Genomic DNA, 13,439 nt, shown 5'->3' on the forward strand with positions numbered 1-13,439 from the left:
AATATTATCAACATTTTCACTGTGATTTCACCTTGGTGAATCATGTATGATTTCTGGGCTGTGCTTTATTTGGCCACAGTAGCTTGATGTGGCTGTCCCATTTGCTTGGGAACGGTTTTTCCCTTGTCATGCGAGCAACATGGATTTACCCTTCTATTTCCACACTTTTCCAAAATCATTTATATGTCACTAATTTTGTTTACTTTAATCTAACAGGGATTTCTTAATATTTCAAGTACCTTAGACTTGTTTTACAGGAAGAATCAAACAAATATGCTGGAACCTGGTCCGACCACTTTTGTGATCTGAATGGCTGCTCGGTGGGAATTTGCTAGTCAGAGCAGAATTCCCTGACCTCTATGGAAAAGGCATCTTCTCTCCATTTTCTTTAGCGAAGTGTGCCCTGGGTCTTGTGAGAAGTGGGGTCAAGATGGGGGTTTGGGGGGACTGGGTAGGGTGGGTGGGCAGTCACAATCCCTTCCATCTGTAGAGAGTTGGGCTACCTCCCTGAGTTGGGTCTTGTCTTGAGTATGGCCGCACGTAAATTCTGATGTGGAGCAGGTACCATAATAAACCCAGAGCAGACATGTTTGTTGAGTTCCTGAGACCGTACAGGATTTGTGCTAAGTAATTTGACTAAGGACCCAAGTAAACTTGAGGTGGGGGTAGGTAGATAGTGCTGCTGAACTTGAAGATGATTTGGGGAAGCCAGTATGATACTTACCATTTTTACCCTACGGCTTGTTCTATATTATTTAACTTAGTTATTATTTTATAGTCCAAGGTCTTTTGCATAAACTTCATGAATGAAGAAAGTGAATTATTTCATAAGTGCCTCATGAAATGTAAAATCAATAGTGGTTGTTCATTCATTCACTCATCTATTCATTTATTTCACAAATAGTTATTAAACACCTCATATGTACCAAGCATTGCACTGTGTGATGTTAACGTTTATTGCAATGTCAAAATAATTTTCTTTTGTGTAAGCCTTGTATTCTATAACTTTAACGTGTGACTGCAAATAAACTATTTTATGAAAGAGTAGTTTAAAAAGGAAAATGCAGAAGTAAGCCCTACAGATATTTTAAATATAGTACAGACATTTCTGACTTTAACTGGAATTTCACTGTGTACTTTTACTGAGTATCCAAAATTCTTGCCTTACCTGTTCAGTCAAGTAAGAGTAAAGGAAGAATTTGAGTAAAAGAGTAAGAGTAAAAGCCTAAACTAAATGTAATAAATTCTCATACTGACTATTCATAACAGTATTGTTTAGGGGTGATAAGATTTTGCACTTTAATAAAAGGAAACAACCTTATAAGTTGGTGTTAGTTTTATTTTTCTATCAAAGATTTCATACGGCAATGAACAAAAACTTGTGGATGGTTGTTGAACTTACTCATTATCTAATATTTTCAAACTAACATTCACTCCATACTCATCTGCCTAATTATACACAGTTAAAAAATTGTACCTGTACTTGCTTCAGCAGCACATATACTAAAGCTGGAACAATACAGAGATGAGCATGGCTCCTGCGCAAGAATGACAGGTAAATTTGTGAGGATTCCATATTTTTAAATCAACAGTACTTCAGTTAAAAAAAAAAAAGCACCTGGCAAAGGAAATCATCTCCACCTTTTTGCCTATGGGTTAGCCTTTCCAGTTACACCTGCTCCCTGGCTGCTCCCCACTTCCTGGTAAGTACGTAATACTGGGAGGAATTTTGCCCTTTTCTCTCTTCAAGGAAAAAAGAATTAAAGTATACTTGGCAGGTCAGTGTTCAGTCACAGAAACCTCAGATCCAACCAAAAATAACAACCCATTTGAGGGATCCCAGGCTGCCAGAGTGCTGGTGGGGAGACCCAAGGCAGTCAGAACATGTTCCAAGGCGACCCTAGGAAATAACAAATGTTGCTGGTGAAGAACAGTAGGACAGGCTCAGAATGAGCTCTTTCCCTGGAGAAGAACAAAGCACGAGGTAGACTTTTAGGAACCACAGTTGGCCTGGTTCTTGCCCCCAGAGAATCCTGTCCTATATTAAGTTTTGGAACCGAATGGGTCATTCTTGGACCTGCTGTGCACGGATCCCTCATTCATCTTGACAAAATGAGCCTTGAATTTTCGAGCTCTCCTCTACACCTCTTTCACAAGCTCGGGGCCAAAAGCCCTTCTGTATACCTGACCTTGTCTTCAGGCTTGCGACTGCAATCTGGTTTTTCCTGGGTAATATTTTGTGGAAACTGAGAGGGCTTTAAATACACAAAGAAACATTTGTTTATAGTTACTAAATTAAAATAAATCATAGAGTGTTTAAAGTTCTAAGGTGATACAGGAAAAAAAAAACTACCAAGAAAGGGGGGACGGTAACAGATTAGTGGCAGAACATGTGCTTAGCATGGAGGAGGTCCTGGGTTCAATCCCCAGTCCCTCCATTAAAAAAAACCACTGAAGTGATTTAAAATTTATTTAGAATAATAATAATTCAGGCTAGTAGACAGGTTGTTTTGGCCTGTCCACTATCCTTTCCCTCTTCTTCAGGTAACAGCACTTCATTTTCTTCCTTGAAGGAACTACCCTCCCCCGCAACTGTTAGTCCATGATGAGGTTTATATGGGGCTGATTCTATCACCTAGATCCAGAAAAGGGTCTAAAGAGAGTCCACATCCCCTGGCCACAGTCATTGTTTCAAGAATGAGCACCTGGTCCACATTGGACCGATGAGAGCCAGCCTAATTTGATGGAGTTTCTGATGCTTGTCACCAGGATTCTGATTAATCCATGTGTAGTATTTTCCACTGAAAGCTTATGGGGCTTCTTAAGGTCACAGCAAGACATTCACATAGCCAGTTTCTCCTGATACTGACACACTTTCTAGTGGGGAACAGAGGTACCTAAAGATCATTTCAATTTTATATTTAGGACATTCATTCATTCATTCAACAAGTATTCATTGAGACGATGACTACTACTAGATGCCTGGTTCTGTGCTAGGGAGAGTTTATGATTGAAACAGTCATGATCACTAACCCCATGATGTTCTGAAAGATGTATACGAGAGCACAGAGGAGAGGCACGTAACCTACCCTGGATGTGTGCACATGGGTGTCCAAGATGGCCTCCTGGAGAAAGGGACAGATTTCCCAACTCTCTCTGAATCTCTTCTTTAATTTTAATTTACTCTCCTCACAGCTACTGTCATAGTTGAGTCCTTTTTGTTTCACATGTGAATTATAGCAAGAGCTTTCCAACTGGACTAGACACTCCTATTCTTATCCTGGTCCCTAATACCCAACTCATTTGTGTGTGTGTGTGTGTGTGTTTGTGTGTGTATTCCCACAGTGAATCGCACACTAAGAACTACCTTCATTTCTTTTTTTGTTTGCTTGGTTTTTTTTGTTTTTTGGGGGGAGAGGTAATTAGATTTATTTATTTATTATTATTGTTTTATTTAACTGGAGTATCAAATCCATGACCTCGTGCATGCTAAGCGTGCACTCTACCACTGAGCTATACCTTCCCCTCCAACTCATTCTTTATTGATAACAGAATGATTTTTTTCTTAGCAAAACTTTACTTAAGTATACATAAAATTACATATATACATACACGTATACATAGATAGAATTACATATGTAAGCAAACAGCTTGAAGTTCCTCAACCAAACACACTTATTAACCAGTGCCCGTATCAATAAACATGGCTAGGACACCAGAAGTCCATCTTATGCCGTTTTCTCTATACTCACCTCCCCTCACAAATGAGCTTTTAAAAGTATTAATCTCATTATATTGCTCCCTTGCTTTATTAAAACCTTTCAAGGACTCTCTGCAGCCAGGGCCCTGGTCTATCCTCTTTTGGGGGCGGTAGGCAAAGCGAATGCTCTTATGAAGGGTAGGGTTTCCTTGAAAACTTGGTTTCATAAAATGCACCCCCTTCGTGGGCCTCACAGGGGTGGGGGTTTGTTACCAGCGCTTTGTGTGCCCACGCACAGTCAGAACAAACAAACCAAAACATTGGAGCTTGGAGCAGAGGAAGGATGATTACAAGCAAGGAGAACAGTGGCTCATGCTGGAAAAATCAGAACTGCCCAATGGTTTTGGGGGGGTAGTTTTTAGAGGCAAAATTTGGGGTGAGGGCTGCAGGGTGGGTGACTTTCTTCTGATTGGTTGTTGGTGAGCTGGGCGGTGTTCCAGGAATCTTGTGCTCAGCTAGAAGCTGTCATCCTCCACCTGGGTGGGGGTCTTGGTTCCTGCAAAAGAACTCAAAGACACTGTGTATATTACTTGAGGAGGAACCAAGACCCTGCCCCAGGACTACTATTTTTTCTTAACTGCTCCTCTTTTGTTTCTGCATCCCCTCCCTTCCCTGATTAGCAACTGTTTGAATCTGGAATTTAGGGAAGAAAGATCTTGGAGGCTGAAAGGAGCCTCTTTCCTACAAACAAGAAATGGAGGACACGGAAAGGATTTGTACCAGGGAGGACTCCACAGACAGGGTCCTGCTGGGTTTCAGGCTGACTGGACACTGGCCTGCGTGGGCAAGTCACGGGGTCAAGGTCAGCCCCCACATTTGCGCCCTCGCCGCCTCCTTCCTTCCGGCAGGCTCTGAGAAAGGAAGCGGATCTTCTGTCTTGCCCAGAGGCCGAGCATCGCCGGCCAACTTCCTCCTGAGCTCCCGCCAGCTCTCCCACCGCAAAGGCTTTTGAAGCTTCTCGCGTTCCCTGCACGCACCCGGGGATGGACTGGTCCTTCACTCTGGAAGGCAAGGGTTCAGGCCAACGCGACTGAGGACCCGGGGGCAGCCGGGAGGGAACTCGGGCGGGCAGGAGGCCAGGGTGGGGCGGGGAGCGCGCCCGGAGAAGCCCGGGACCTCCGCGACGAGACCCGGAGTCGCGGATGGGGAGCGGCCGGGGCTCGGCCCGGAAGTCCAGGAACGCTGGAGGGGCCCCGGAGTGGGCGGAGGTGCCGCAGGAAGCGCCCCGGGCCGGGCCTGGCCGGGCCGGTAGGGCGGGGGGCGCGGTGGAGGGGAGGGACGGGGCGGCGCCGGGCTGGGCGACTGGACCAGGTCCCCTCGCCCTGGAGGCCCAGGGGGCGGGGAGTTGCGAGGAGGCGACCGGGACCCACAGGCCTTCAGATCCCGGGACCGCCCTCTCCCGCTCCAGAGCTGGCGGCGGCGGGTGGCAACGACGGCTGGAGCCGCAGCGGCAGCATGAGAGCCGGCGCCGGGGCAGCACGGCCGCGGACGCGCGGCGGACATCAGCGGCCCTGCCCGCGCTCGCCATGGGCGCGCTGTGGGGTCGGCGGCGCCGCCAGCGCGGAGGCCAGGGACAGCCCGCGGCCGTCTTGGCGTCGGTGGCCGCCGGCCTAGTGTGTACCGCCCTGGCCGCCTACGCCTGCTGGAACCAGCTGCCGCCGCTGACCCCGGCCGCTTCCGCCCCGCGGCGGCCGGTGCGGCCGGTGAGCGTGCTGCTGTGGTGGGAGCCCTTCGGGGGCGGCCGCAGCGCCACCAGGCGCCCCCCCGACTGCCGGCTGCGCTTCAACATCAGCGGCTGCCGGCTGCTCACCGATCGCGCGGCCTACGGGGAAGCCCAGGCGGTGCTTTTCCACCACCGAGACCTGGTGAGGGGACCCCCGGACTGGCCCCCGCCCTGGGGCGTCCACGTGCGCCTGACGGAGAATCAGCAGCTGCTGACGTTGGACGACGAGGAGGAAGCTGCGGAGGCAGCCGTAGCCCTGGCCGCCTCGGGTCCCAGGCCCCCCGGCCAGCGCTGGGTGTGGATGAACTTCGAGTCGCCCTCCCACTCTCCCGGGCTGCGAAGCCTGGCCGGGAACCTCTTCAACTGGACACTCTCCTACCGGGTCGACTCGGACATCTTCGTACCTTACGGCTACCTCTACCCCCGCACCCATCCCAGCGATCAACCGCCGGGCCTGGTCCCGCCGCTGGCCCAGAAGCAGGGGCTGGTGGCCTGGGTAGTGAGCAACTGGGATGAGCGCCAGGCTCGGGTCCGCTACTACCGCCAGCTGAGCCAGCACGTGGCCGTGGACGTGTTCGGAAAGGACGGGCCCGGGCAGCCGGTGCCTGAGATTGGGCTCCTGCAGACAGTGGCCCGCTACAAGTTCTACCTGGCCTTCGAGAACTCGCAGCACCTGGATTATATCACCGAGAAGCTGTGGCGCAACGCCTTCCTGGCCGGGGCTGTGCCCGTGGTGCTGGGCCCCGACCGTGCCAATTATGAGCGCTTCGTACCCCGCGGTGCCTTCATCCACGTGGACGACTTCCCTAGTGCCTCCTCCCTGGCCGCCTACCTGCAATTCCTCGACCGAAACCCCTCTGCCTACCGCCGCTACTTCAGCTGGCGCCGGAGTCACGCTGTGCACATCACCTCCTTCTGGGATGAGCCTTGGTGCCGGGCCTGCCAGGCTGTGCAGACGGCTGGGGACCAGCCCAAGAGCATCCGTAATTTGGCTGGCTGGTTTGAGCGGTGAAGTCATCCTCCCCTGGGTAGAACCCAGGGAGGCCAAATCGTCATCTTTTGGATCCTCTTGCTGTGCGACTCCTTGACTGCCGAATCATGGGACTAAATTTTCCAAACATCCATTTTTAATCTATGGAAACAAGTTGATTTACCAATTACTAATATTCAGCAAAGCGACTGGGTGGGAAGGATGCTGGGGGCTCATGCTTTTTTGCACAAATGGCTGTGGGGCTCCCTCTGTTGTCCAAGAGCATCCGTGCTCTGGGTTGAGGAAGGGAGTCCTTTCTCACCTAGTACCCAGGGCAGAGGGAGAGAAATAGCTTAACTACAAAAAAAACCATTCAGTTGCTCTGAATTTCCTCATCAGCGGCAGGCCATATTTGTGGCCTGTGCTGAGTGTCACACACTGCTCCTCGATTCACGTATCACTGGGCCAAATGCAGCAAACCCTGATTTTAGAAAGAGCCTTGTCGCAGGGTAGTAAAAGCCCTGTCTCCTAAGAAAGGTGAGGAGGGTGATCCAAGAATCCATTGCCTTCCTTAACAAGTACTGTGTTTTCCTTGCTTCATAAATGGAAACAGGATGCTGGATTGTCCTTGGAGAAGAGTTAAGATGAATAGTTGGTGTACCTCACTTTACACAAAGGTATTCCTGAGAAGCCGCTTTTAAATCAAACTCACTGCTTTAGGAGAGCTCAGTATTTAATAGAACCTATGGAGAATCCGTTTACAGTGTGAATAATCATCTCCTGACTTACTTCTTCTGTGTCTCTGTTTTTCTATAACTTGGATTTTTTTTAAAGCATATTAAAATTACAGATGTGAAAATAAAGTAGAAGCAACCTTCTCCCTTCTTCCCAGAAAATCAGCCTGTGTTTACAAACAGAAGAGAAGGAAGCCATAATGTCACTTTCCACAAAGTTATTTATTTTGTGTCTTTCCTGGAGCTGAAATTTAAACTGGAATGTCAGTCCCCACCCCACTTCACGCCCTCCGGAGCTGTTGGCATTACCTGTCTGCAGAACAGTGAAATTGTCCTGCCCTTAGGGAACCTTGCAAAAGGAAAAAGTTTCATGGTGTCTGTTAATGGCAGTTACTGTTTGTGTGTCACTTTTTAGTTAAATATTTAGTTGCTAGGAAACAGAACTAAATTAGTGCCTGCAGTAAAGCTTTATCTTTTGTTAAAGAAATGGGAAATTTTCTCTGAGGCCATCAGGTTCCCCTCCTCATCTGCCTAGCAGTACAGTAAGTATATCCTCCCATTTCTCCTGCCCTTAAGTCTGTGCTATGAGGCCAACTTTGAAAATATATGTATTGACTTTAAAAGCTTTTGAACAAGCAGCATATTAGGTTTCCCCACGTGCCTTCACTGTGCCAAACGCTGAGCTTGGGGTGCCAGGAAAGACCCCAAGGCAAGGTCCCTCTCTTTAAGGCTCTTACAATCTACCACTGTCAAAAAATAAGTAGTAATTTTGGTAAATCAGTTGGCAGAACTTATTTGTTTAAAACGACTTACTTAACAGTACCATAAATCAGTTATTAGAAAGCCAGTTGATTTAAAGCTTGAAATAATTTTTCCCTTGATTTATTATAATAAACACCCTCAGTGACTTATTGGGGGTAAGGCCCAAGATTAATTAAGTTTATAAAGAGTTCTGCTGTAAATAGTAATTGTGCATTTGATTAGTACAATTAGCTGAATCATAAAGTTTTATTTCTATGCATTTGTTGCCAACTCAAAAAGCTGTCTAAAATCTAGGTGCTTCAATTCTCCTTTTTCCTTAAAAGGAGAAATGAAAATCCCTGGATAAAATATCCTTATTAAAATAGTACGGGCAGAATTATAATATCCAAGTAGCAGGCGTCCAATAAAGAAGAAGGAAAAATCCTATTCTTCAAATAAGCCTTTTATGACCTATTGGCCAGCGATCTTGGTGTTATTGGGAATCTAGGTGGGACAGTGTGGGACAGTTTGGGTCAAATTGAAGATAATCTGGCTTCGATTTGAATCCCAGCCATGTGACCTCAGGCATATTAGTAATAACCTTGAGCCTCAGCTTTCTTATCCGTAAAATGGAGCAGGAAACTACTTCACAACGGTTTTCAGAATTTCAAGAAGTCACAAGGTGCTTAACACATGGTGGGGAATCAATCAGTGAGAGAGACATATCTTTCCCCCTTCTTTCCTTGCAGTGATTTCATGCCTCTATATCCAATTATATGGATTATAAAATTAAGTCTCAAGATATGTTGCAGAATATATCTGAAATAAAAAGGAAGGGGCCTAATATCGTGTATTTCAAATGAATCCCGAAAGCTAAGCCGTATGGTTTTAAGAATCATCATTGCCATTTAGATTGAGATGGAATTTGCAGACTAGGAAGAAGCAGTGAGGCTTTCTTTGAAAAAAAAATTGGAGTTTTGGTTAAGTGATATAGTTAATTAAATAACTGTTGTTTTACTAAGGCTTTCCTTAGTATTAAGCCTATTTAAAACTAACCACATATGTGGTTATTGAATACTGAGCATGAGGAGGGTATAATCGAATCTTTTTAATGTGGAAATTTTGAGGACAAAATTTAAGGACCAAAACTTTTTTTAGGCTAATCTCATCAAAGAGTAAGAGAAATATGGCAATTGTTCATTTTATGTTATTCTGTTTTTCAAATTCTAAATTGAATAGATTAAAAATTCACATATATGAATATAAAAATACATATGATGCATCACATGTATTTCAGAAATGGCTTTCATAAATTTTTCTTTCAACTGTATTACAAATTTAATATTTTTAGTGCTTGATGACTAATTACACGAGTGCACCTGGACTGATGTCTGCATCAGGAGGACAGTCTGACTTGCTTTCAGTATTCACAGGTCGTTTTCAGTTTCCAAGCCCTTCCCTAGCAGTAATTTAGAGACTGGGTGGCTTCATGGAAAGAGCTTGCAATTTGGAGTCAAAACCTGGGTATGTGGTTCTGCCACTTTCTGCTCCTGTAGCCCTGATCAGGCAAATTACTTAAGCTAGCTTCCTCCTTTATAATGCATGAATGCGCCTGCAAAACAAGGATTAAATGTGATGATGTCTGCCAAGGTGCTTTGTACACTGTAAAGTGCTGTAGAGTTACAGGATGCTCTAAATTTTCAAAGCTCGAGAGCAAGGATCAGCACAGTTTTTCTGTAAAGGGCTGGAGAGGAAAAATTTCAGGCTTTGCCAGCCATACAATCTCTGTGGCCACGATCTAACTCTGCTGTCTGCAAAAACAGCAATTGACTACGTGCAAACAAAGGCCATGCTTGGGTTTGGTCCATGGGTCATAGCTTGTTAACGCTGCCCTAGACTTTTGGAGGTAGAAGGAATTTGAGTACCTACCTGATGGGGGTTTCTTAGAAGGGATTTAAGAATTGGAATTTAAGAATTGGAATTTGAGAATTTTGGAGGCATTTATTCCTGGGTTGCTAGACCAGCTTTGCAACATTTCCTAATTGTCTTATCTTGGGCAAATTATTTAAGTTTTCTGTGTTTTCATAGTCCCATCTCTAATTGAAGGTAATCATATATAATTTATAGAGGTGTTGGGAGAATTAAAAAAGACACTAAGTCCTCGGGACAGGGGGTTGGGTATAGCTTAGTGGTAGCTTGCACAAGGTTCTGGGCTCAATCCCAGTACCTCCATTTAAAAAAAAAAAATGCGCTCAGGACAGTGTGGGGCATATAGGAAGCACCTGAAAGATGTTAGCTGTGAGGCTCACCAGTCAGTTTTACAGAGGAGGGAGCAGAGGTCCAGACCCGTGTAAGGACTTGCCAAGGTTACAATGCTAGTGGCAGGACCAGCTGTGCTTGTGCAAGTCACAACCCCTTTGAGCCTCTGTCACTTGAACTGTAAAATTAGGGGGTGGAACAAAATCTTCCAGTTCCATTGCCATCATTCTACTAACTGGCACCCCAGGGCTTAAAGAACTACCTTACCGCCCTTAGTGCCTTCCTTATAGTCTAGAAATGACTTACTATACAGCCTCAGTAAACTGGCAGAAAAACCAGGCACTTCAGAGGGAGACTCTAATTTAGCATTAAAAAATATATATATTTATATATAATATATATTTATATGATACATAAATATTACATATATATTTTTTAGTGACATGCCTTAAATATCAGGGAAGGGAGCCAAGTCTTTGGTAATTAGTATGGTGAATAATTGCATTGAATACACTTCGAGTCATCCTTGGATGTATCTCAGGGACTTTCACACTATGCATTCTGATAATAAATCAAGTACTTATGTACACCTGTTCAGATTGTTTTGACAAAATGATTAAAGTGATGAGATGGAAAATGACTCCTTGGTTATAATTTTATATTCCCCCCCCCCGGTGCTAATGTGTCCCCCATGACACATGGGCTGCGTCTTGGTTAAGGGCCCTCTAAGCTCACTGCTCCTAGACTGGTAACTGACATGTGATGGCTTTGCCTCTTGTAAACCATGTGAGGTTGAGTTCATCTTGTCCTCTTGTCTTTCTTGCCTGGCTTTTCACTTTAACCTGGTGACATCTCCAAGGACATAAGTACTATATATTCTCTCATTCCAATTTATTTTGCTAAGTGCTCTGATGCCTTCAACGTGCTGTCTCTAGCTCCTGTGCATGAAGTTAAATAATGCCAATTTTTAAAGAAGTGGAATAAAGACTAGGAACATGCTGGTGGGCAGAGGCATTTTCTTCTTAGCAGCTGATGCAGAAACTATGAACTTGGAAAAAACATTGACTACTTTCTCTAGTTTTCCTCCTCCGAGAGGCACACACTGATGTGCTCATTTAGGTAGGCAGTCTGAAAAATGGTGATGGCCAGCTGAGGGGAGGGGCAGGTGTGACAAGAAAAGAGGACTCAATAATGAAAGAGTTAAAAGAAAAGCACATTAAAAGCATAGCAGGTGGTGGGTATATGTGGGGAGTGAAGAGTAAAAGGAAAGACATTGAGGTACATGAGTAAGAAGTGGTTGAAGAGAGAGTGAGAAGATAAGCTAGAAAAAGAGGAGACGGAAGACGAAGGTTAAGATGACAAGTAGGAGAAAGGAGGAACATATGCCTGGAAAATGAGGGAAGAGTGTAAAGTCGATCATTCAATGCCACGTTCCTCAAGAAACCTTTGTTCCCACTTGAAGTGCAGCATCTGTTGGCAAATGAGAAGTGAAATCAAGAAGTCTGAACTCACTGACAAGGAGGCAGGAACTTAACAAGGAATAAACTAACATTTCAGCAGAAATAGAAAACTGCGCCTGGATTGCTTACAACAGCTTCTTGAACTCTTTTTGAATGCTTCTTTTTCCTCTTGGGAAAACCACATCCATTGCAGGTTTTTGTTTTTGTTTTTTATTTCCTGTCGGCATACTTCAATTGTACTCATTATCCACTTTTAGAGAAATTTCCTATTTTTTAATATAACCATAATCACCAACTGACTGCTTTGAAGAAGAGTCAGAGGAAAACACAGAAGGGATTTAGAATGTTTAGTACATTTGTTGGTTTCATGTGGAATCCTATGATAAAACCGTTTAAAGCAAGTTGTAAAGAATTAGATTTTTGTGCAAAATCACAGCAGTTAAAGGGAAAAAAAGCAAACTCTCAGTAGTAGCTTCAGAGGAGGCAGAGGATTCCATGTTAGAAATGAACTTCCTTCATCACAAACTAAGTCTTCTTAATGTCCCTTATTAAAAACACAAGTTCTGCAGCCTCGAGCCTCAACACTAAAGCTACCTGATTATTTTCACTAATACTACAGTTAAAAATAAGTGTTACTGTTAAGCATCACCTTCAGAATTACTAACCTCTATGGGGCTTTTGCTCTCCTAGTAACTAGGAACACCTGCTCTTACCCTGTGATTTTTTTTTTTTCTCATTCTCAAAATGTTTGGTGAACATTTTCAAAATCTCTGTCCCACTCCCGGAAACTTATTCTGAAATACCAATGCTCTTACTGATCAAACAAAAACACCCTCAGATAAAAATGAGTCTTATCTGAAGACTGACCAAGCCTCCTTCTTTGGGAGGTACAAATTTGTGGCTTTCAGACAAGGATTCTTTCCTAGAAGTTGTAGTTCACTAGTATGTGTTCTTTATTAAGGTCTTACCATATGCAGGGTGCTTTCCGTATTTTTTTCCTATTTCTCAACTCTACATTAAAGGCGTTGTGGTCATCCATTTCTACGATGACCCCCGTGGAGCCATCTGGCACTCTCTGAAGCTGTTCTGAAGTCCATAAAACCCTCACTCCTGGGCTCTCTGTGTGCCTGGAGCCAATTGGCACCCTTAACCCCCACTCCCCACTTCAGGATAAAAACAACTTCCCTGCATGTGTGTTTACTATAACAAAACTAACTGCCCCCAGGAAATGACTAATCTCCCAATACCCTTGGCGGTCAGGCATCACTGCATATCCTGCCCTTATCAGAGTCATAAATCCCATAACTCAGAGTGGCCCCTGACAAGTCTTACCTCACTTACAACCAGTCAGGTACCTGTGCACAAGTTGATCACGCAGCCCCCTGCCCCTTGTGTTCACAGCCCCTTCCGCCCAATAAAAGACCCTGCACATTCGCCCCAGTGCTCACACAGGCACCTCTCCTCTGTGTGGACCGCTGTTGCCTGTAGCAGCGTATCTATTAAGCTTTTCCTTTGTTAAACTTTCCCTTGTCTCTGGTAAATTCTTGTACCTCTACAACAGTGGCCTGCCTCATGTCGCCCAACAACCCCCGCTGGTCCCTGCCTCCTGGTGTCCACACCTTTGTGTAATGTTCTCCTTTTGAGTTTGGTCTGGATTTGGTGACTCATTTCTAACACTCATTTCTAATGAAGAGAAGAATATGGCAGAAGTGAAAGGCTGACACATTTGAGATTAGGTGACAAGAAGCCTGGTTTTCCCTCTTGGGGCCCTTTCTGCTTTCTAGTTTGCTTG

The 13,439-nt window shown here is 45.0% G+C and overlaps 1 protein-coding gene and 1 non-coding gene across 2 annotated transcripts; both read left to right on the forward strand.

The window, feature by feature from the left end:
* Positions 1–1,479: 1,479 nt before the first annotated feature.
* On the forward strand, positions 1,480–1,583 carry LOC116155540 (U6 spliceosomal RNA). Its single transcript, XR_004139425.1, has one exon. It is a non-coding gene; the product is annotated as a U6 spliceosomal RNA (small nuclear RNA).
* Positions 1,584–4,580: 2,997 nt separating this feature from the next.
* Positions 4,581–10,202, forward strand: FUT4 (fucosyltransferase 4). Its single transcript, XM_031460587.2, has one exon. It carries the CDS (start codon positions 4,903–4,905, stop codon positions 6,493–6,495), a length of 1,593 nt encoding a protein of 530 aa, XP_031316447.2. The 5' UTR covers positions 4,581–4,902; the 3' UTR covers positions 6,496–10,202.
* The last annotated feature ends 3,237 nt before the right edge of the window (positions 10,203–13,439 follow it).

The sequence above is a fragment of the Camelus dromedarius genome, chromosome 12 (genome assembly GCF_036321535.1).
Source record: "Camelus dromedarius isolate mCamDro1 chromosome 12, mCamDro1.pat, whole genome shotgun sequence".
NCBI classification, from domain to species: domain Eukaryota; kingdom Metazoa; phylum Chordata; class Mammalia; order Artiodactyla; family Camelidae; genus Camelus; species Camelus dromedarius.